The sequence below is a fragment of the Crocodylus siamensis genome, chromosome 8 (genome assembly GCF_052110815.1).
Source record: "Crocodylus siamensis isolate JL-2025a chromosome 8, ASM5211081v1, whole genome shotgun sequence".
In the NCBI taxonomy this organism is placed as follows: Eukaryota; Metazoa; Chordata; order Crocodylia; family Crocodylidae; genus Crocodylus; species Crocodylus siamensis.
In genome coordinates, this window is record NC_143402.1 from 9,617,919 (window position 1) to 9,639,777 (window position 21,859).

At 48.0% G+C, this 21,859-nt stretch overlaps 1 protein-coding gene across 2 annotated transcripts in view; it reads right to left on the minus strand.

Annotated features, from left to right (window-relative positions):
• Positions 1–21,859, minus strand: part of RNF128 (ring finger protein 128) — a 55,831-nt gene that overhangs the window by 26,553 nt on the left and 7,419 nt on the right. Inside the window, exon 1 of one of the 2 annotated variants that reach the window (XM_090060234.1) lies at positions 7,444–7,948. The exons of the other annotated variant lie outside the window; for it this stretch is intronic. Coding sequence (XP_089916360.1) covers positions 7,444–7,849 — 406 coding nt within the window. The 5' untranslated portion in view covers positions 7,850–7,948. Of the gene's footprint in view, positions 1–7,443; positions 7,949–21,859 lie in introns of those variants that run through there. 2 annotated transcript variants of the gene reach the window in all.

Here is a 21,859-nt window from a genome sequence, read left to right on the forward strand (position 1 = left end):
ATCTCGACCTAGCTTCGTTTGCACATCTGGAGGGCGGGGGGGGGGGGACACTAAGGCTTCCTCCCTTTGGGAGTTTGCTATTACTAGGCAAGATGAACCTCCCCTTCTAACACAGTGCGTTTGCAAGCCTGGAGGAGTTATAAACCTGAACACTGGGACAACAGGGAAATTGAGATTATCCCTTTGGTCCAGTGACCTGCAAAGAATCCTGCTTCTCAGGCCTTCAAACTGTTGCTTGCAACACTTAAGGAATTCTCACAGTTAATGGTGTACTCCAGCAGCAAGACCGGTTAACACCCTAGCTGTATCTTACTTCTAAAGCCACCTTGAAAACTGTCATTTTATGAAGTTCTTTTGCACTCTGGGCATTTAATCTCCCTCCAATCCAACATCTTCTTTTGAAGGTCAGCGTAGATTATAAAGGAGTACAACCCACAGAACTGTACTTTGAAACCATGCTCAGCCGGTCACAGAAAGGTACCATCTTCAAATTAACATAATTAAAATCCAAAGTTTACTAGTTGATAAGATTCTGAGCTTGTAAAACTAAAAGATTGCAACTCCACCAAATCCTTGACATTTTACATACTAGCAGGCAAGCATTCATCAGGATTATCACATCCAAGTTGGTTATTTCTATATTGCAGGGGTTTTCTCCCCCTTCCCTATTTTGACAAAGTTGCTGTAACTGAAGATTTCTGGGACTGATCTAAGCAAGACAAATTCATCTGGCTTTCTGCATTCATCAAGATCATGATAAACAAAGCCAATTTCTAGAAGCAAGAGGACTTAAAAAATAAGTTTCGTAGGAGTACAGAAATCTTTGAGCCTCTAACTAAAAATGCTATTTCTGAAAAATGATCTTGATAACTACTAATGGGACAAAGCTGAAGCAATTTATTGTGCGACTAGATGACTTGTATCAGGAGTCGGAAAGCTGTGTTGCCCCAAAGAATTCCATAAAAGGGGACAAAAGGGAGAACCAAAGATTTACATTGCATGTTAAAATTGCTGAAAGTCCATTCAGCAAGGCTTCCACGCTTTGCCTGGTAGACTAAAGCTCACACCTATAACCCCTTGGACAGAAGAACAGTTAACAAGTTCCTGCAGCTATAGCAAAAGCAGTTACACTTCAAATCAAATCTATTTGCATCTTTATTCTCCTACTCAAGCCGAGTTGTTCCCTCAACATAACTGCTGTACAGCACTGGCTTCCCAGAAGCCAGGTCACATTGCATGAAACCACTACTTCACACTAGTGAAGGCAGGTTGAAGTACTTTAGTCACTGATCTATGCATCCAGACAAGCAGACTCAAGTCAACACACTACCGATTGTTTCAGACTGTTAAGCTGTACTTCTGCAATCCCTCATTTCTACTGTAGCTAATGAGGAGCTAAAACTGTGCGTCAAATTAGCCTTCGAAGTCAATTTGGCACTAGCCAAGAGGATGGCACAACTGAAGTGAGAAGAAAGTCTAGGCTAGCAAACTTCATGGATTTAGTTCACCATTACTGAAGCTTAGCAAAAGTAGGACCTTTATTAGTCATCTCCCATCTACACCAAGGGATTCTCTTCACTGGAAGAATACGCATGGAGATCAGCACGCAGGAGCAAGTTGGAAGTAAGCATAGCCATAGTGCAAGTCACCAGATTATTGGACAGCACTTGATGTGTAGTACTCCCCTCCCTCTGAAAGAAGAGGGCATGGAGGGGAGTTAGTTTCTGGGGAGCGGAAGCAAGCCCCACAACTTGCACCAAAGTTACAAGTAGTAAAACTGAATTGATGAGGTGTTAGCACAAAAACAAGAGTTAATACACACATAGGAACCAGCTATGAGGAACTTTGCTGGGCAAACTAGACTAGTTCTGAAGACTGATTGCTCAGCAACAGGATTTACTTTTATAGGCAAGGGGGAATTCCAGTAGAGAAGGCCATATTTAAATGAGGAGACTGATTGTGCACATCTCCAGAAATGATGCCATTGCGTGAGGGCCAAATGACTGAAGTGGTCATGCAGCCGGTACCCTAGACTGTTCAGCAGTTTATCATCCAACCCTGATTTAATTCCACAGTACAAAAGATACCCAATGCTAGCAGTAGTGTTGACAACATCATTGCAACTATACACACAGAGGCTAAAACTGTAGTGCAGACGCACTACTGCTTTACGTTGCTCTTGATCCCAAGCAGATGAACTTCCCATCTATTTAACTGAGAGTCCAGGACAGTCCTTGCAAGAGAACATCCTTGGGCTATATCACACTAGATTTGTTCTTAAGGTTTTTCCCACTATTGTTACCAGGGGCCAGCAGGAATACCAGCATGGAAATGTTCTGCTGGCCACTGATGCTCCTTTTGTTAGCTAATCCAGATCCAATCAAATGACAGGAGGCAAGATGTTAGCACTTCCATTCTCCCAACCACTGGTATCGCTGGTGTGGTGCCATTACTTGTGGGAAATGCTAGGATGCACAGGGCCTTGGAGATAAGACCCAAACATGCAACTGTTTTCATTTCCTATTTCAGTCTCTATCTCAAGGGCTGGCAACATTTTTGGGAAGAGTGCCAAAAATGTCCACAACTGACTGTAACATGTTGGTGTTCCAGGGCAGATGGCAGGACAGCCACAGGGGGCCCAATCCTCGTTTTGGTAGCCCCAGTCCTTTCCCCATTGCTTGCCCCAAAGTTCACATGACAAGCAAAATCCCTTCAGCTGCCACGCTCTGTGCCAGAGGTTATCTACTCCTGCTCCAGGCTCTTACTGCCATGCTTGGAGCCAAACATCAAGCAAGTGGTCTGTTTCACCTTAACTTTCCTCCTGCCCCTTATATCCACATGCACTGCAGTCTCCTGTAGGCAGATTCAGCAACTGCCTTGTTAAATTCCAGCCAGACACTCCATGTACAGGGGTCTAAACTTGCAGCGAGACAAAGTAATTTTTGTGGTTTGGTCATGGCATGAAGAATGGATTTTGCAGGCATTTCCCAACAGCCCTGCCCTTCACTGCTGATTGGTGGAGAGGCACATGCCATATAATTTAATAGCAAATTTGGCAGAAAGTAAGTTATAGCATACCATTGTAAATCTTAATATTAAATTCAAGTCTAAATTTAAAATATATTGTAATTATAAGTGTATACACAATATGAATTGCAATGTACATCAAACAATTTATTATTGCATGTAGCATTCTACAAAACTCTTAAAAATACCAATTAACGGTAACCTTAACAGAAGCATTTTCACTTCACTGACTTGCACCTTCACTTTGTCTAGTCACTAGCAGACAGCAAATGTCACGTGCTCTATGGCTGCAGTGATTTTCACCTTGTCTTTGTACTGTGGTAAGCATTGAGACAGTCTTATTATATGAATGACACACTTTTTAAGTTTGATTTATTGGGAAATTGCAGCCAATGCACTATTTCCTGGTGATCACTGACAATGTTCTTTTTCACAGTTTCCACGAAAACTACAAATTAAGTAGACCCCTATTCATGTAATACTTCCTTTGCATTCCTAACTTCTGCTGGGATCCAGACCAAGTGCCCAAGAACAGCAGGGGGAAGAACAGAAGAGGACCTAGGTAAAGACGCAGAGGATGCACAGTAGGGTAAAAGTTAACAGGGGAAAGCATTAAAGGCAGAGAGAAACAATGCAAAGACTGACACAAGAACAGGAGAAAAGGCAGAGGAGGAGGAAAAGCAGCAGCAACATAATGAATCAACTGCAATCAAAGCATGTCATGGCATGACGTGTGGAGTCATGCCTCTGTAATTGATATATGGTGCCTCTTACAAGAAAGAACTGGAGCCAAAGAGAGTGGAAACATCTGATTTAGAGATTCCTGCTCTGGTTTTTGTCTACACATGACACATGAGCCTGGAAGTCCCCAGGACAGGTAATGCATCATGCTGAATGTTCATCATATCTTGAATACCTGGGGCATGAATCCTAAAGCAGAAAAAACAAAATTCACATCCTCGAGGTGTGGAACGCAGTTTCCATCAAACAACACACTGTGGAAGATCAACTGCCCTGGTCAGGTCACCCATGAGGAAGTTTAAGAAAAAAGCATGTTTCTAGGGACCTGGCTAAGGTGATGGACCTATCCCTTGATGGGAGCAAGCCTACCTAGAGTCAGCAGTGATGAAGGATGGTATCTAGATCTGAGCAGCTGTTGGAAAGGAACTACAAGCCCTGGGGCAGGTGTCATCCCAGACAGAGCCAGACTCTCACCTGGCATTTGTCTATCTGAAGAAGACTTGACTCTGCAGAGAACAAGGTCTATTTTGTCTGGTCAGAGGTTAAGGACACCACTGGGGATGTCACTTGCAGGACAGAGCCCATGAAGTCAAATCAAATGCTTTTTCTCATCTTCTCTTAACCTGTGGTAGGACTCCTTAAGTAGCTGCCAACACTAACCATTTGTGTTGCGTGATGATCCATATTCATCTTCACTCCTCTGATCAAGTTATCCCCTGGAAGCATTCAGCCCTGCTAAATCAATGTAAGAAACACCAGTCTTTGGACTGCTTGTCAAGAGAGAGAGATTGCCTGAAAACTTCTCATCCTATGTTAGCATGAATGGGTGGGAGACCACAAGCCATCCACTTTGCAAGTGAACATCAAAAAGCCAGATATCTGCCTTCAAGACAACACTGTGGTGTGTACGTATTGCTCAGAGGCCACCATCGGTCTTAGGACTGAAATGAAGGAAGCAGCCTCCATGTCAAGAGCTGTGAACCCGATGCTGAGGGAGCAGTTTAACCCGAGCAACCACTCACTTCCTCTCACTGCTTTCCAGCAGAGGGGTTTAACCATGCCGTTTGGGAGCACCCAGCGAAGGTGGCTCCTCCAGGCAGTAACTATGTTTCATAGTTGTAGGGTCGGAAGGGATCTGAGCAGATCATCAAGTCCAACCCCCTGCCATGTGCAGGAATGAGTACTGGGGTCAAATGGCCCTACTAGGTGGCTGTCTAGCCTCCTTTTGAAGACACCCAGGGTAAGCAAGCACCACTTTCCTTGGAGGTTAGTTCCAGATCCTAGCCACCCTGGCTGTGAAGTAGTGCCTCCTGATATGTTTTCGTTTCTCTTTCAGCAAAAATCCTCATGATAACCATCAGCAGGAGTTTTGCAAGAGCCCTGTTCCCTGGTAGTTAGGCAGTTGCAAAGGATGCACATCTGTATGAGGAAAAGCCCTGTGGGCAAGTTCCCAGGGCCCACTCCAAAACAGTTACCACACAAGAACATACAAAACTGGATTTGTAACAACTACGTTTAAAAAATAGCTATTATCATGCTCAGTACTTCCCGTTTAGGCAGAGTACTGCTACATCAGCCCCAAGCAGACTTCACATGCATCTGTCAAACAACTAATGCTCCAAGTCCAAGAGATGCTGATGTGAATTCCAGCTCCAGAGCCTTTAATAGATCCAACTCCACCTATAGCTCCTGGGGTAACGCAAGATAAGGGGCATGTGACAACTCAGGCACTTCCAAAATAAATAAATAAATAAAAGCCCATAGGAATATTTTATAAATATTTTTTCTGTGTGGCAGAAAAAAAAAGCTACACAGATCTCTTTGCTTGGGCTTGCCTCAAGTTATGCTTGGGAAACAGTTTTCTGAAGAACTGACAAAACTTCTTTCAAACTATCACCACCGCTCCCCAGATGTGCTGCACGCTTCTGGCAAGCTCACTAACTCCGTATCCTGCTAGGACAGCTGCATGGCTTAACTGCCAAATTACTATTGTTACAATTTTAGAGTACTGGAGTCTGAAGAATACCGTTTCCTTTTTTTTTTTTTAAACCATGATCCTTGGTGGCTCTTGCTTGTAAACTATTTGCACTAATGTATTGGCTTGAATGGACGAACAACGATCATACTCTGCTCAGTCTCTGATTGCAAGGTAGGGAGTGTGTCCGCACCACAGACGAGTAGGAGGCTTTCATGGGAAGTGGAAGGAACACAGCTTCTACAGCTCCACGCATACTGCAGACAGCATGCAGTCCATTCAAGCTGAAACTGTGGGGCACAGGAACAAGTGCAGGGAAGCCAAGTGCAGGACCAACACTGCTTCCACTTCTGAGCTTATTACTGCATTGGACAGGGAAAAAAAAATCATGCCTCAGAAACGCAGAGGAGAGGGGCTGGCTTCAGAGCCCCTCTGCCCATAGGGCCTGGCTGAGTGACAAGCCAAGTCAGAGTATAGTCACCTAAAGCCCCCACCTGCCACACACACAATCGTCCTTGTGACCGGGCAAGTGCAGCCATGAGAGTCTCTCCCAACCCAGCCTGCTCAGGTTTAAGCTGCTCTAGCTGTTCATGTACCTAACACTGTTACTCATTAATCAAGGAAAATTCAGTAACAGAAGCACCTTGAACAGCAAGTTTAGGCAGGTACAGGGAAGAGTCACAGGAGTGTCAGCTTAAAAGCATCCCATCTCTTATTGTACTTCAAAATCAAGACACTTCACAAGGGACCAGAGCGAGGCAGGAGGTGAACACAGTCCAGAAGGGCTGCCACCTGCCAAGGGCCAACACCCTGCTGAGGAAGGGCAGCGCGTGCTCCCAAGGTGGGCTTTGGGGCTGTACCCGCTCGGCGGGTGTCCAATACATCCCCAACTACCAGCAGCGACTGCCTCCCACTCAGCAGCAGGAAACATGGGGTGTTCACTGCCGATCGCTCCCCTGGTACAACTTTTTAAGCACGTGCTGCAAAAGCAGAAGGGAGTCACTCTGCTACCCCATGCCTCCTTTCTCACTTTTAGCTTCTGTGTGGTGCTCACCAGAAAGCTGTCCCAGTTCCTGCTTCAGCAGCTCTTCTCTTCCCCAAAGAGCAGCTGAAAGGAGAGGCATCCCTGCCCATTTCACAGCTGCCCACAGGGTTTTCAACCTCAGCAACGTGCCCAGCCTGCGCCAGCTCACATTCAGGTGGCTCGCTGCCCAGTCCAGAGACCCTCTCCCCACTTCTCACCAACACCAGCACCACCCATCCCCTCCGTATAATCACATCTCACACACGCACCTTGTTCCCGCCCCCCAGGTAATCAGGTCCCCCCACAGGCACTTGCACCCCCGTCCTCCCCTGCGCAATCGGGTCCCCTCCCAGACACCAGCATCCCCTTTCAGCAGCAGCTTTGGCAGCAGCTGCCCCCGCTTGTTACTTCTCCACTCGCAGGCGACCCCTGCGGCTCCTGCTCTCGCTTCACACCCAGAGCCAAGCTCGGCCCTTCTCCTTTTGGGCCCAGCCCCTTCCCACCTGCGTCCCGTCCGGTCCTGTCCCGCCCAGGTGGGGACCCCTCATGCCTAGGCCGCCATGAGGCGTCCCCCACCGGCTGACAGACGTGACAGTCCGTTCTGAAGCGACTTAATGTGCCCCCTCAGGCGGGCGGCTCGCTCGCTCCCCAGCCCCCCGGCCGGGAGGGGCCTCACCCGGGTGCGACATGGGCAGCAGCTCGGTGCCGGTGCCGCCGTAGTTGAAGACGACGGCCCCCTGCGCGCCGCGCTCGGCCGCCAGCCGGATCTTGTCAGCGAAGGTGCAGCCGCCGCCGCGCTGCACCAGGGCCAGCCAGGGCCGCGCCGCCGCGCTGAAGTTGGTGCCGGGGTCGCAGGCGTTGAGGCCGTCGCGCCCGGCGGGGGGCACCAGCAGCCCGGCCGCCCGCCGCAGCGGCGAGTCCTGCCCGTACAGCCCGGCCTCGGCCGCCTCCCAGCCGCTGCGGTTGGCGCCCGGCTCCTGCCACGACACGTTCAGCCAGGCGGACCACAAGGCCTGCGCCGCCGCCGGCCGCGGGTCCGCCGCCGCCAGCACCAGCACCACCGCCGCCGCCGCCCGCCACATCCTCCAAGCCGGCTCGCTCGCGCCTCACCGCGCCGCGCCTCACCGCCGGCGGCGAGTACAACCCCCACGCCCACGCGGGGCCGGCCCGCACCTGAGGGCGGGGCGGGGCGGGGCGGGGCCTGCCCGCGGGGCGGGGCGGGGCGGGTGCCACAGGCCCCAGCACCGCCTCGTCGGCCGTGTGATCGGGCCCCCACACCCCTGCAGTCGGGGCCCCGCAGGCACCTGCACCCCCGGCCCTGTGCGACCGGGTCCGCCCGCCTGTGGTAATCAATCAGACCCCAGCATCTCCTCATGCCCCGTGTCATCGGGTCCCCCGCCCCCAGGCACCAGCACCTCCGTCCCCTGTGTCGTCGGGTCCCCCCATGGGCACCAGCAACCCCCTCCCTTCCCCTGTGTAGTCAGGTCCCCTCACAGGTGCCAGCACCACCCATCCCGTGTGCCGTCGGGTCCCACGCGGGCACCTGCGTCCCCGTCCTGTGTAATCGGGTCCCCCCGCAGTCACTTCACCCCCGTCTTCCCCCTGTGCAATCGGGGCACCTCCTCGCCCCCCACCCCGAGTAATTGGCACCCCGGCAAAGACGCGTGTGCACCAGCGACTCTCAAGGGTGCCACTGCCTTGAGATCCTCTCCGAGACACTGTGGGTGCCTGTTGTACAAACGTGAGTCACCAAAAAGACCCAGAGAGTTCAAACAGGAACCCAGAGCATGAGTCCTCTTGAGCCCTTCACCACACAGTTGCTCTGTGATTTTTCTGTGGTCAAAAAAAAAAGTGACGAGGGAGAGCTAGTAGAAGTAGAAGAGATGCCCAGAGCCTATCAAAAGGTGCCTTGAGTCTAGAAAGGGCTGCGAAACGCTTATCAACGTTTCTTTCTCCGTGGGGTGCCCCTGTCCCAGCCGCGGCGCCCAGCGCTCCAGCGCAGGCGCCAGCTCCCTCCGTGCTGTTGCAGGCTGTTGCTAGCCACCAGCTTACACCCAGGCTGCTCTGCTGCTAATATTTGCAGAGCACTTTATAAACTCAGAATGCAGCCTCTGTGCTATGCCTTATTATTGATAAACCACCATGTAAGTAATGTCCGGTTGCCGTCTATTGTCCTCGTTGCCACTGTTCCCGTTTAGCTAACGGCTCTTAATTTCTTTAATATGCAGCTTGCGAAGCGAATGCACATGCATTTAATGGCTCCCTGTGGTATGAACATGATTCTTTTTGGCTTGGTCACTCTACGGCCTGTTCCTGTACATGTGAATATTGTATATAGATTCGCAGATGTTAGGGACTGGAAGGGACCTCACAAGATCATTGGGTCCATGCTTAACTTTAAGCTGCTAAATAGTCCCCTTGAGACCAGGATGGTTTATGTGCTCAAAGTATATAAAAGTCGAGGTATAACTGGCCACTTCTGTGCCCTGCGAAGTGACAACGGGGCAGGAGCCAGAGGTCTGCTGCTGTGGAGGGAGAAGTTGCCCCTCTGACACTTCCCCCCACTCTGCTCCCCCTGCCCCAGGTGCTGTCATCACCTAGGCATTGCCAACCCCATCCCTGCAGCTCTGCCTTGCCCGTTTTCGGAGGGGGAGCTGCTGTCTGGTGTAGGACAGGGAGAGGGGGAGAAACAAAAGGAGAAGGTGAGGCCCCAACCCACCCATAGCCAGCATCCACTACTGATTTTTGTCTGGCCAGATTTTCATGGCTTGGCTTCACCGAGACTATTCATCTGCTGAATATTAAAAAATATGCCCAAGTGCTTACAGGCTTGGGCTTTTTTCCAGTTAAATAGAGTTTTGATATGCTGTCAGAAATCCCTGTATCTGCATTCATGAAAATGTATGCAAGATGTTTGCCTGAAAGGGGCTCCATAAACATAAACATTTGGCTGTACTGTCCTAACTGCAGTTACTTCCACTAATATTATGACTGCAATTAAACAGAAGAGCTCAGAGAAAGAAAAAAGGAAATACTCCCTGCCTGTCCCACTGTGTTCATGTGGTGCTTTGGAGGTTTCGCTATTTCTCCTGCTAGGGGATGCAGATGTAACACTTGATGTGGCTTTTAACTATTTTTTAACTGGTTACATTTCAAGTGGATGGTGTCCCCTTAAGGGTTTGTAAAAAGAGATGCTTTTTTTCAGTATGTCTTACTTTTGGACCAATGCACCTCGTGGCATTGCAGCCCCAAGAAATATGTGCAATAATTTTACACCTTGGGCTTGGTTCCTAGGGGGAAATGAATAGCTTCCATGCCAGGACAGAGCTGGGACATGGTGTACCCTTGGAAAGCTGGGCTTATTTGGTCAGTCTAGCATCAAAGGGAAAAAACAATGACCGTGTGTGTATGTCATAGGCTTAATGTTAATATAGTAATAAGAGACTGTTTGCTTTTTGATTATGCTGCAGTTTCTCTTGAGCAGGAAACTATGGACCTTTGAGACATAGCAGTGCAATTTAGAAACATTGCATATGGTACGTGCAATACCTGCTTTTTGGTTCTTTATCACATCCTTCCCACCTGAGGCTGAAGAACTGCTGATTTACCTCTGGCTCTGAGGAACACCAGACTTGGCCTCCGCTGCCTGGTATTTTGGAGGAGCAGGGGAATTTTCCAAAGCACTCCTTGTTAGACAGACCGCTTCTTCCCTAACAAGGTGGTACTGCAGTTTTATGTACAGTGGTTCTGAGCACTGACCTAAGGGACGTGGGCCAGAACTGGCCTCCCTGAGGTCCCATCGGCAATAAAGGATTTAGAGCACTTGGCCATCATTGGCGCAGACAGAAGTGATAGTTTTTGCCCAGTCGGGCCACAGAAAGCAGTCTACAGTTGTGACCAAACACAAGTGCATGGCTGCAGACCGCTTCAAAAATGGCCAATTGGGCAAAAATCTGAACCCTCATTGTATGAGGGGTCAGATGAGGACGTTTCAAAACAGCATGTTCTGTAACTTCTGTCTGCGCTGTAGGTGGTAAGAAAGCTGGTAATGACTTGTTTGCAGCTGGTTTCTAGAATGAAACTTGGGCGCACTACCCATCCGCTGCTCTAATCTGAGGGATAACCTTCCCCCCGAGTAGAAGAACTGATATCAGTGTCTGACTGCCTGCGTATCTGCTCCTCATTTACACCTGAGGCAGGTCACGCTGGTACAAATGTGCCTTGTGTTCACAGCCTTAGGGCAGCTGCTCCCATCTGTGAATAGCAAGTCATTTTTTTAAGGTCCCATTCAGGACCTGCTTCAGCAAAAGCTGAATATGAGTGGCTTTACTTTTGTGGGTAGTTTAATTGTGAACAGCTCAGTGTAAAATTACCCATGCTCCTTAGTGTTTAAAAGATAAAGGTTAAACAGGTATTTCCCTCCCTGCCCCCACCCCCTTTTGCACAAATTGTGCCAGGGCTGGGGCAGGGGTGGGCTCCCTTAAGTGCCTTGGTCTGCTGGCTTTGCAAGGGTTGCTCAGCGGGCCAGCAGTGGCGGTGGTCCCCCCATCCCCCAGCGGGCTTAGTTTAAAGCCCGGTGGAGCAGGTCAGCCAGCCTGGCTGAGAAGAGCCTCCTCCCCAGAGGGGAGAGGTGGAGGCTCATCCTTCTGCTCAGTGCAAAGAATTATGACGTCATTGGGATAACGGAGACCTGGTGGGACTCCACCCATGACTGGACCACAGGTATAGAGGGCTATACCCTGTACAGGAGGGATCGTGTTGACAAAAGGGGCGGGGGTGTAGCCCTCTATGTGAAGGAAAGCTACATGTCCCTACAAGCTGATGCTGGCGACCAGCATGGACAGCTAGAGACCCTCTGGGTAAAAATTCGTGGGGAATACGGCACAGGGGACACAACGGTGGGAGTCTACTACAGACCTCCCACTCAAAGTCCTGAGCTTGACCAGGAGTTCACCCGGGAACTGACTGAGGCCGCTTGCTCCAGGACCTTGGTTGTCATGGGTGATTTCAATTACCCGGACATCTTGTGGGAAGATCACTCAGCAAAATCCGAGCGGTCGCAAAGCTTTCTCTCGTGCGTGGATGACCTCTACCTGACTCAAGAAGTCTAAGGGCCAACGAGAGGCAAAGCGCTGCTCAACCTGGTACTGGCTATGGGGGACAACCTAATCGGCGACCTAGTGATCGATGGGAAGCTGGGTGACAGCGACCACAAGCTGATCACCTTCACCATCTGCCGTAAAGCTGGCAAGTCAGTCAGCAACACAGAAGTCCTTGACTTCAGAAAAGCCGACTTTGACAAGCTCAAGAGGCAAACCAGGAAAGCCAAGGCTGCAACTGAACTCCAACTAGCTTCAAGCATCAAGGACAACAAAAAGTCCTTTTTCAGATATGTGGGGAGCCGGAGGAAAAGCAAGGGCAACGTTGGACTCCTGCTGAACCAGATGAGGCAACTGACAACTGACGCCCAGGAAAAAGCCAACCTATTAAATAGGTACTTTGCATCACTCTTTCATCAGTCCCATGGGATGCCCATGCCTGCTATGGGACAGGGAGATCTGGGTGATGGGGATCCCCTATGCTCCATAAATGCTGACCTCATGAAGGAACACCTTGAGAGGCTGGATACCTTCAAGTCAGCCGGCCCTGACAACCTGCACCCCAGGGCACTCAAGGAGCTGGCGAGCGTCATAGCCCAGCCCCTGGCACGGATCTTTGAGAACTCCTGGCGCTCTGGTGCAGTGCCCGAAGACTGGAAGAAGGCCAACGTGATGCCGATCTTCAAGAAAGGGAGGAGAGTGGATCCGGCTAACTACAGGCCCATTAGCCTGACTTCTATCCTGGGGAAGATCTTAGAAAAGTTTATTAAGGAGGCCATCCTTGATGGACTGGCCCAGGCTAACATCCTAAGGGATAGCCAGCATGGGTTTGTTGTGGGTAGGTCTTGTTTGACCAATCTCATTTCCTTCTACGACCAGGTGACCTATCACCTGGATGAGGGAGAAGAGATTGATGTCATATATCTTGACTTCAAAAAAGCTTTTGATCTGGTATCCCATGATCACCTCTTGGCCAAACTGGCCAGTTGTGGCCTTGGCTCCACCATGATCCGCTGGCTGGGAAACTGGCTTCGTGGTCGGACCCAGAGGGTTGTAATCGATGGCAGTCACTCATCATGGTGCCCTGTGACCAGTGGGGTCCCTCAAGGCTCTGTCCTGGGACCCATACTGTTGAACATCTTCATTAACGATGTGGACATTGGAGTCAGGAGTGGACTGGCCAAGTTCGCCGATGACACCAAACTTTGGGGCAAAGCATCCACGCCAGAAGATAGGCGGGTGATCCAGGCTGATCTGGACAAGCTCAGCAAACGGGCGGACGAGAACCTGATGGTGTTTAACACCGAAAAATGCAAGGTTCTCCACCTTGGGAGGAAAAGCCCGCAGCATCCTTATAGGCTCAGCAGTGCTACGTTGGATAGCACTACAAAAGAAAGAGACTTGGGGGTCATCATTGACCACAAGATGAACATGAGCCTGCAATGCGATGCTGCGGCTAGTAAAGCGACCAAAACGCTGGCTTGCATCCATAGATGCTTCTCGAGCAAATCCCGGGACGTCATTCTCCCCTTGTACTCGGCCTTGGTGAGGCCGCAGCTGGAGTAGTGCGTCCAGTTTTGGGCTCCACAATTCAAAAAGGATGTGGAGAAGCTTGAGAGAGTCCAGAGGAGAGCCACGCGCATGATCAGAGGTCAGGAAAACAGACCTTACGATGACAGGCTGAGAGACATGGGACTCTTTAGCCTGGAACAGCGTAGGCTCAGGGGTGATCTGATGGCCACCTATAAGTTTATCAGGGGTGACCACCGGGATCTGGGGGAACGTTTGTTCACCAGAGCGCCCCAAGGGATGACGAGGTCGAACGGTCACAAACTCCTGCAAGACCGTTTCAGGCTGGACATAAGGAAGAATTTCTTTACTGTCCGAGCCCCCAAGGTCTGGAACAGTCTGCCAGCGGAGGTGGTTCAAGCACCTACATTGAACACCTTCAAGAGTAAATTGGATGCTTATCTTGCTGGGATCCTGTGACCCCAGCTGACTTCCTGCCCTTTGGGCAGGGGGCTGGACTCGATGATCTCCCGAGGTCCCTTCCAGCCCTGATGTCTATGTCTATAAGGTGCAAACGATTGTGCAATGTAGGAGGCAGTGGAAAATCAGGCCCCCATATCCCCATTCCTGCTAAACCCTGGGAGTTTAGTTATCAGCTGCTTTTGTTTCAAGATCAGCCCAAAGCCTGTGTTAAACAAACTGAACCAATTCTTACACATTTGAATGGCTTCCTGCTTCTTCAGCTTCATGAAAACCCTTCAGGGAGGGGACAGAGATCTGGTTTGGATCTCATTTTCATGTTTCCAGTTTATGAGAAACTGAAACACCACCTGTGCAAAAGATAGTGGTGATGGGTAACTGTCTAACCTTAATCTTTTAAACACTAATGGGCATGGGTCATTTTACCGCTGAGCTGTCCCAGTTAAACTACCCACATAAGTAAAACCACTTGTATTCACTCAGCAGTGAGCTGTTGGCACGTGTTCACTGCATATGAATAACCATTTCCAAGGTCCAGCCCACAACCTACAAGCTAATTTGTCTTGTGGGAAGTGTTCTGCCTTGTGGAACCCCGTGCATTACAGGAGTCCATCTGCATAAAGCAGCTTAGAGAATCAAGGGACACATCCACACGAGATGCTTAATGCACACTGGACTAATTCTATGGTGCATTAGCGCAGCTGGCAAAAATCATGCTAATGTGCAGTAGATTAGTCCAATGAGCGTTAAGCATCATAAAAAAAACATTCGTTTGCGCTAATGCACAGTAGCGCTGATTACAGCGCATTAAGTTAGTACCTGTTATTACAGGTACTAAATGTGCCGTGATTATGGTGTATTAATGAATGTGTAGGTGCACCCATGGGGTAGCAATCTGAGATACTGCCTTCTACCATCACCTCCGTCAGACACGTAGCAGTAACTCATAACCCTGCCAACAGAACAGTGATGGTCCCAGGCCTGCAAATGCTTTTTCAGAGTAGCGTAGCAATGGGTAGGCAAGATAGGGCATAAGAATAAGTAGGGTATAAGCACAATATTAAGTACATGAATAAGCTCTGTGAAGCCAACCCATGAAATCCTGGCCATACAAAAATCAGTAGTGGATGCTGCATATAGGTGGGATGGGACCTTGCCTTCTCATCCTGTTTTTCACCACCCCTGCTCTGCCGCTCCAGACAGCAGCTCCCCCTCCAACAATGGGCAAGGCAAAGCTATTCATTTCCATCTAGGAACCAAGCCCAAGGTGTAAAATTGTTGCACATTTCTTGGAGCTACAATGCCACGGGGTCCATTGTTCCAGAAGTAAGACATACTGAAAAAACATGTCTCTTTCTACAAACACTATGAACTTTCTCCTCAAGGGGACACCATGCACTTGAAATGTAAGCAGTTAAAAAATAGTTAAAAGCCACATCAGGTGCTATATCTGCATCCCCTAACAGTGGTTCTACAATCTCTGTAACAGCAGGAGAAACAGTGAAACCTCCACAGCACTGCATGAACACACTGGGAGAGACAGGGAACATTTCCTTTTTTCTTTATCCAAGTTCTTCCATTTAATTGTAAACATAATATTAATGGAAGTTACTCCAGCTAAGCCGGTACAGCCAGAAGTGATTTTTTTGTTTATGGAGCCCCTTTCAGGCAAATAACTTGTGTACATTTTCCCTAATGCAGATTCAGTGATTTCTGACAGCAAATCACAATTGTATTTAACTGGAAAAAAGCCCAAGCCTGTAAGCACTTATGCATATTTTTAATATTAAGCACATGAATTGTCTTGGTGAAGCCAAACCATGAAATCCTGGCCATACAACAGTCAGTAGTATGGCACTGACTTCAGTACATTTCACCCAATGAAACTTCTTTCTGCGCATATAGAAAAGTACAGACTATTTGCAAAACAGCCCCTTAAAAACCTCAGAGCAGTATAGATGGACCTCCTGGTAAAGTATTTAGCAGCTTGTAATTCAGATGTAATTAAGGGAAAAAATACAGCCATTTCCAGACTTTTAGACTATTATAATGTAAGGATAGTAGGCAGGGCATGATCAGGAGAACACTGCAACTAGAAAACAGAAAACATGACTCAGTGTTCAAAATCACCCTGGTGATTTTTATTTCTTTTTAGGCTGACACAGAGTCTTCTGCCGAATGCATGAATATTGTGAGAAATAGTACCCCCTTTTGTGTATATGAATGTTGGCAACATTGTTCAGTGGTTATGCCCCAAACCAGAATAGCTGCCCAAAATAGCTGCCTCCGACTGGAATAGCTGGCTGAGCATTTTTGGCTGAGACCCACGGTGAGATTAGAAACATTTTGTTACTGAAATGGCAGAAAGTAAAGCAAGGAATGAAGTCCCATTGTGTTTCAGAAGAGCTGAAGCATTTTGCTAAAGATCAAGTTATATTAAAAGCTCACTAAGCAAATCCTTTCATCTTAAACTAAACAAATGCCTTATTCCTCCTTGCACAACTGAAGCAGAGCATGTCATGCAAAATTAAAATTTAGGGGAAAAACCCCATCTTCATTCTGAAAATACGCAGGCAGCTGGTCCCTGCTCTGGCAGTTGGTTCCATGTGGGTGCAGGGGTCTGCTCATGAAAATCAGGGAGCTTGTTCCAGGACATGAGTTATAAAACACAGTTCCAAGCTCTTCCAAAGTGTTGTGGATATTCAGCTGTGGGCTTCCCACAAAGATAAAGCCAGGTGTGAACCTTGTTTCTATATCTATAAGAGAAATGCTCAACAGTGCTGGGGATTTTGATCTCAGGTGTTGGCTTAAGATCCGTTCTTCTAAAAATAACGTTTATAGATGTTTTAAAGATAACTCTAACAAAGCAATTGTATGGCTAGAGATGGCTGGTGATGACATCTACCTTTTAATAATGTGGTTTGTATCAGTGTTTATATCAGTTATTTTTGTGCGTGAACAAAGCTCCTGTGAAATAAAGAAAGTTGGAAGTGAATTTTTAACGGGAGTTGGATGACTCCAGGGACTGCTATTGGAATACGGACTCTTTCACCAGCTCAGCTTGCTAACAAACTGAGTCATTGCTCATTGGCAACTTTTGCAAAACAAGTCTGTGATGTTAGCCTGGCTCCTTGCTGTTGAAAAATGACCACAAAACACTTAATCCAGATAAACTGAGTGGATGGAGAGTAAATTTCACCCTCTTACCGGTTAGTTTAGGACCGAGACCCAGTGCTGGCACTTGAATTGTCCAGTGGATGTCCTGTAGCTCATGGGTTCCCAAACTGGGGTACGTGTACCCCTGAGGGCATGTAAGACAGCTCTGTGGTAGGGTACATGGCATTGTGTAATGACAGGTGTAATTTTCATTATAATAATAAGTGGTATTTAAGGGGTTAAAACAAACAGCATGCTGGCACAGGTACACAGGAAGCTGATAAATCTGGAAGGGGCTATGCAATAAGAAAAAAATGTGGGAATCTCTGCTGTAGCTAATTCCCTCTAGTTATGTTTCTAGACACTTCACTAATATTTCCATTTGTTTAGCGCCAATTTTCTCTGCTCAGAGAAAATTTCCTCGAAGATATGCATGAATAGAGCATGTGTTTCTGGTGTTTAGGGAACTCAGCCACCAAACAGACACTGACTGCATTTGTGCAGAAAAAGAGGAAATGATATTCACACTGATAATATTCAGTTCTGTATGGTATGTGTTCACTGGCAGATCCAGGATTTTGTAAAGAAGGGCTGCAGGAGAAGCGGCCAGTTTTGCAGGGGTGGTTGCACCCCCCCACTTCCTAACTCCTCTCCCTACTTCTGTTCCCTGGGATAGGGAGACCGTGTCATGGGAGCAGAAGCTGGAGACTGAGTCCCCGAATCAGGTAAAAATCGGCCCTGCACTTGCTCTGAGCACCCCCTCTCCTCCATGCTCAGTGGCACCCTCCTTTTCCTATCACTCACCCCACCTGCCACTATCTCCGGTTGTCCCAATGATGGTGGGGACAACAGAGCCACTCTTACGCCATTCCAGCTGGCACACACAGAAAGCCAGGCTCAGCCAGGGACAGCAGCAGTAGTGGGGGCAGTGGCAGCTGGGTTCCCATTCCCTGAGCCAGCTCCCTGGAAAGACTGGCGGGGGGGGGAACCTGCCCACCACTGCTGCTTTCCCGGGCCAAGCCCAGCTCCCTGTGGTGTGTGGCTGGAGCAGGGCAGGAGCAGTGGTAGAGCTTCCCCTGCACCCAGGAGAGCTGGACACAGCAGGGTCAGTGGCAGCTGTGGGTGGGGCAGGGAGGGAATGAGGGAAGGGGATGTGGCACTGAACACAGAGTAATGGAGCAGGGCAAGTCTTAGCTGATTTGTGGACTCAATAGGAATAGCAGCTGGCTGCTGCGCCCACAGCACAGTCTGAAAAGGAGGGGAGATGGTGTCACTGCACCTGCTTTGGATCCACCCCTTTACACACTGGAAGGAATTAGTACTGCTTCAAACAGTCAACAGTTCTGCCCTGTAGTGACCTAACTCAGCGCTCCTCTTATCATTCATAAATAGGCCTAACTGTCCCCGCCAAGACATCTACCTGCATGTGGTTTTGAGCTCCCACACCACGGCTTTACTAGCAGTTCGAGTGTAGAGGACAAGTGGAATTAAGGTACTGAAGGACATAATTAGAGCAGTTATGATGGGCTCCTCATCTTCAAAACAATATGCAATTTAATTAAAAAACAATACATACATGTCTAATGTTAGGCACCTACTAGAATCTTATTACATCAACTAAGTTCTTTCCCAGAAGATGCCTTAACAGACATTAGTAAAATGCATCCTCCACGCCATCCTAGAAAAAATCTAGCCAATAAGTTTAAGCTAAATTACCATTAATTCACAACACTGAAGAACAACCTAGAGAAGCTGTGGAATCTCCACCCTTGGAAACTTTCAAGAGCAGGTTAGACAGAGACTTGCCTGGGCGGGGTTTAGTCAGGGCTGATCCTTGTGAGGTCCCTTCTAGTCCTATGATCCTAAGAGGATAATTGCTTACAGTATAAGAGCAGTTGCTGACATATCTACACAAGGATATTCTAATGTTTTTTCCTTTTACAATTTTTGGGTGTTGGTGATTATTTTACATGGTGAAGGGAACATGACTAGTACCTATGTAGTAGGACAGCTGCTGCTGCACAAGTTTGAAGAGGTCAGAAATGCACTCAGGATCCCACAATGATGATTACAGAAGTGAAAAGGACACAGCAAAGCAACTCCCAGGAGCTTTCAGAGTCCACGTACCCCACAAACCTGGACTTGGACTTCATTATGCTGGTGAAGAATGGAAGGGTTTCTGGCCAAGTCTGGAGTTTGTTTGAATTCATCAAATGCATTATATGACAGTTTTAGTCTCTGTAACTTTCCTTTTCCTTTTTTCTTTTATGTCATTGGGAGACCTTTGCAAAGAATGACTTGTGGTTAAATATAGTGAAGTGCTAGAAATTTTGCCATTGACTATGCTGGGCCAGAATTTCACCCCACCATCCTCTGAGGTTTTATCTTATTTAAGTAAATATTTAAGCACCTATTTTTTTTCCAATGTGAAAAATGTGCTTGCCAAATTAGAACAGCTGTAATGTCAGGGCAGTCTATTTGAGTGAATTCTTTTTTGATATTTATTTTACGGATTTGGCTATGTCGACATGTGCAACCCTGCTTATGCTGTATCAAGCCTCATTATGGATCCTTTTGATGTTTCATTGCTAGATTCTAAATAAAACCCCAACCTTCAAGGCAGTTCTAAACCCCTCTAAACTTCAATAAAAGTGACCAAAACAAAAGCCATAAGCCAAGCTGATAAACACAGGAGAGAAACATCCCGGGACAAGCACTGCCCTCATTTACAAGCAAAAAACCCTGAGGATTGCCCCTGTCTATACGGAAGGAATTTTAGCCCGGTCTAAAGTTGATACTTGGCCTTGCACGAATTTTGCAAGGAGTTGCAGTCACTTGTCAACAAAAGCTTTGGCTCCTCAGCTGTGCACTTTGATCTGCTTTACCTGACACCACACGATTAACTGACAGGCTGCGTTTCTGAGTTTGTGCGGTTGCCGGACCCCGACCTGGGTTCCTTTCAGCGAGTTTTGGGGTGAGATCCTGTTGCCAGTAAAGCTTGCATTGTTTTCAGAAACATTTTTGGCAGAAGATCTCAAGGGAAGCCAGGGTACCTCTCTGTTTTGACTGTACTGGAAGAACCGCCGATTCGTTCAGACAATGCGTTTGGCAAGCTCTGGTCAGCCTGAGATACAGTCTCCTGCTGCCAGGAAGTTGCAAGCATGCTTTCTCCCTTCTACAAAAAGGTGTGAGCCCAAGTCATTATCTTTTCCATCTCTTTGTTTGAAAGGAAGCAGTCAATAAGAGGACCTGCATGAACATCATGGGGAGATGTTGTTGAATTTAAAGAAACGCAAGTGCTTAGGTTCTGCCGCGCAGGACACCGATTCTAAGGAGCTTTGAGGTGGAAGACAAATATATAAACCCCATTTAATAATGATACTGGAACTCCTCTGAAGGGATAAGACACAATTACATTATCTTCTGTAGTGCTGGCCACTTCTGGCCAGAAGTGCCCTCAATCCATTTTGGCCCTGCACTTTATCGGATCAGGCCCAGGCCCATTGATTCATTGGGGTCTTTATTCAGTGACAGTGGAGTTTCCATTCATGGAAAGTGAATCAGCAGGGTTTACTTCCCTCTTTAGGAGCAAATTGTGCAAGCTTTTGTCTGGTCTGAGGATCTAGCTTTTCCACGTAAGCTCAGAAACTAAGAAACATCAGATGACTGGAGTCTAATACTGTCCTCTAGAGCGGGAAATATTGCACATGCAGACTGTTGGGGAACAGAAGGCATGGTGTTTGGGAAAAAAGCGAATCAAGTACAAAATGTGCTCCCTTTTGGGTTCAATTATTGTACACCTCAGTGCACAAGCTAGCAGGCTGTAGGTTTCAGCTACAGCCAAGGCCAAATCCTGGTTTCACTGAAGTCAACAGGAAACATGTCAATACCAGCAAGAGACAAATCACTGATTACATTCAGTGCATATCAGTGGAGGTGGATGGGAGAGCTCAACGCCAACTCTGGTGTTAAGATTTTTGGATAAATGATTAGGAACTGAAAACAGGAATGTTCATGGGTTTTAAAAATGTAGGTTTAACTCCCTTCTGCTCCCTACTGTGGGTGGATGACAGAGCAAAATCCTGGCCCCACTGAAGTCAGTAGGAGCTTTGCTGCCATCTTCCTAAAGGCAAGAATTTCACCCTTTCCCCTTTGGGCTGCCAGAGCCAGGCACACTGCATGTCAGTAATGCACTGAATGTTGCATGCATTGTCCCAGGATTTACCATGGAAGCAGGGGGTAAGAAAGGAGCAAGGGGCTGGCTAAAAAATTACAAGGAGGGTGGAAGACTTGGAGAAACATGGAAGGGATGTTTTCCATTGTGGATGTACATTTGCAGCCCTCGTGTGCACTGACTTAATAAATTACTGAAAAGTAATTTATTACTTCTACTCTTACATAAAAGAGCTGTCAAGTACAGTTAAAAACATACCCAAGTATTCTCCACGCCGCCCCGGCAAGGAGCCGTGACCCTTTCCAATGGCAAGCGATCGTGTTCTGGAACCGTGCTCAGGCTGCTGCCGGTGGAGAAAGGCAGCCGAGCTGAAATGTTTATCGATGGCATCCTGGTGCAAACAAAGGATGTTGTCAGCTGGCTGTGGCTGGCAGCCAGGCCTGAACAGCGATCGCTCTCTTTGATAGCACGGTGGAGCTGTCTAAATCAAAGACCAGTTTCAGACTAAATGATTTGTTTCCTTGCACCCTTTTTTCCTGTCATTTACTGGGGCCTGTTATTTCACTCAGTGACAGAACCAAGCTGCAAAGTTTGGTCTAGAGCCAGATTTCCCCCAAGGGCAGGGGAGAGGAGACAAAGTGGCAGCCAAAGGTTTTCTTTAAAAAGTTCCTTCT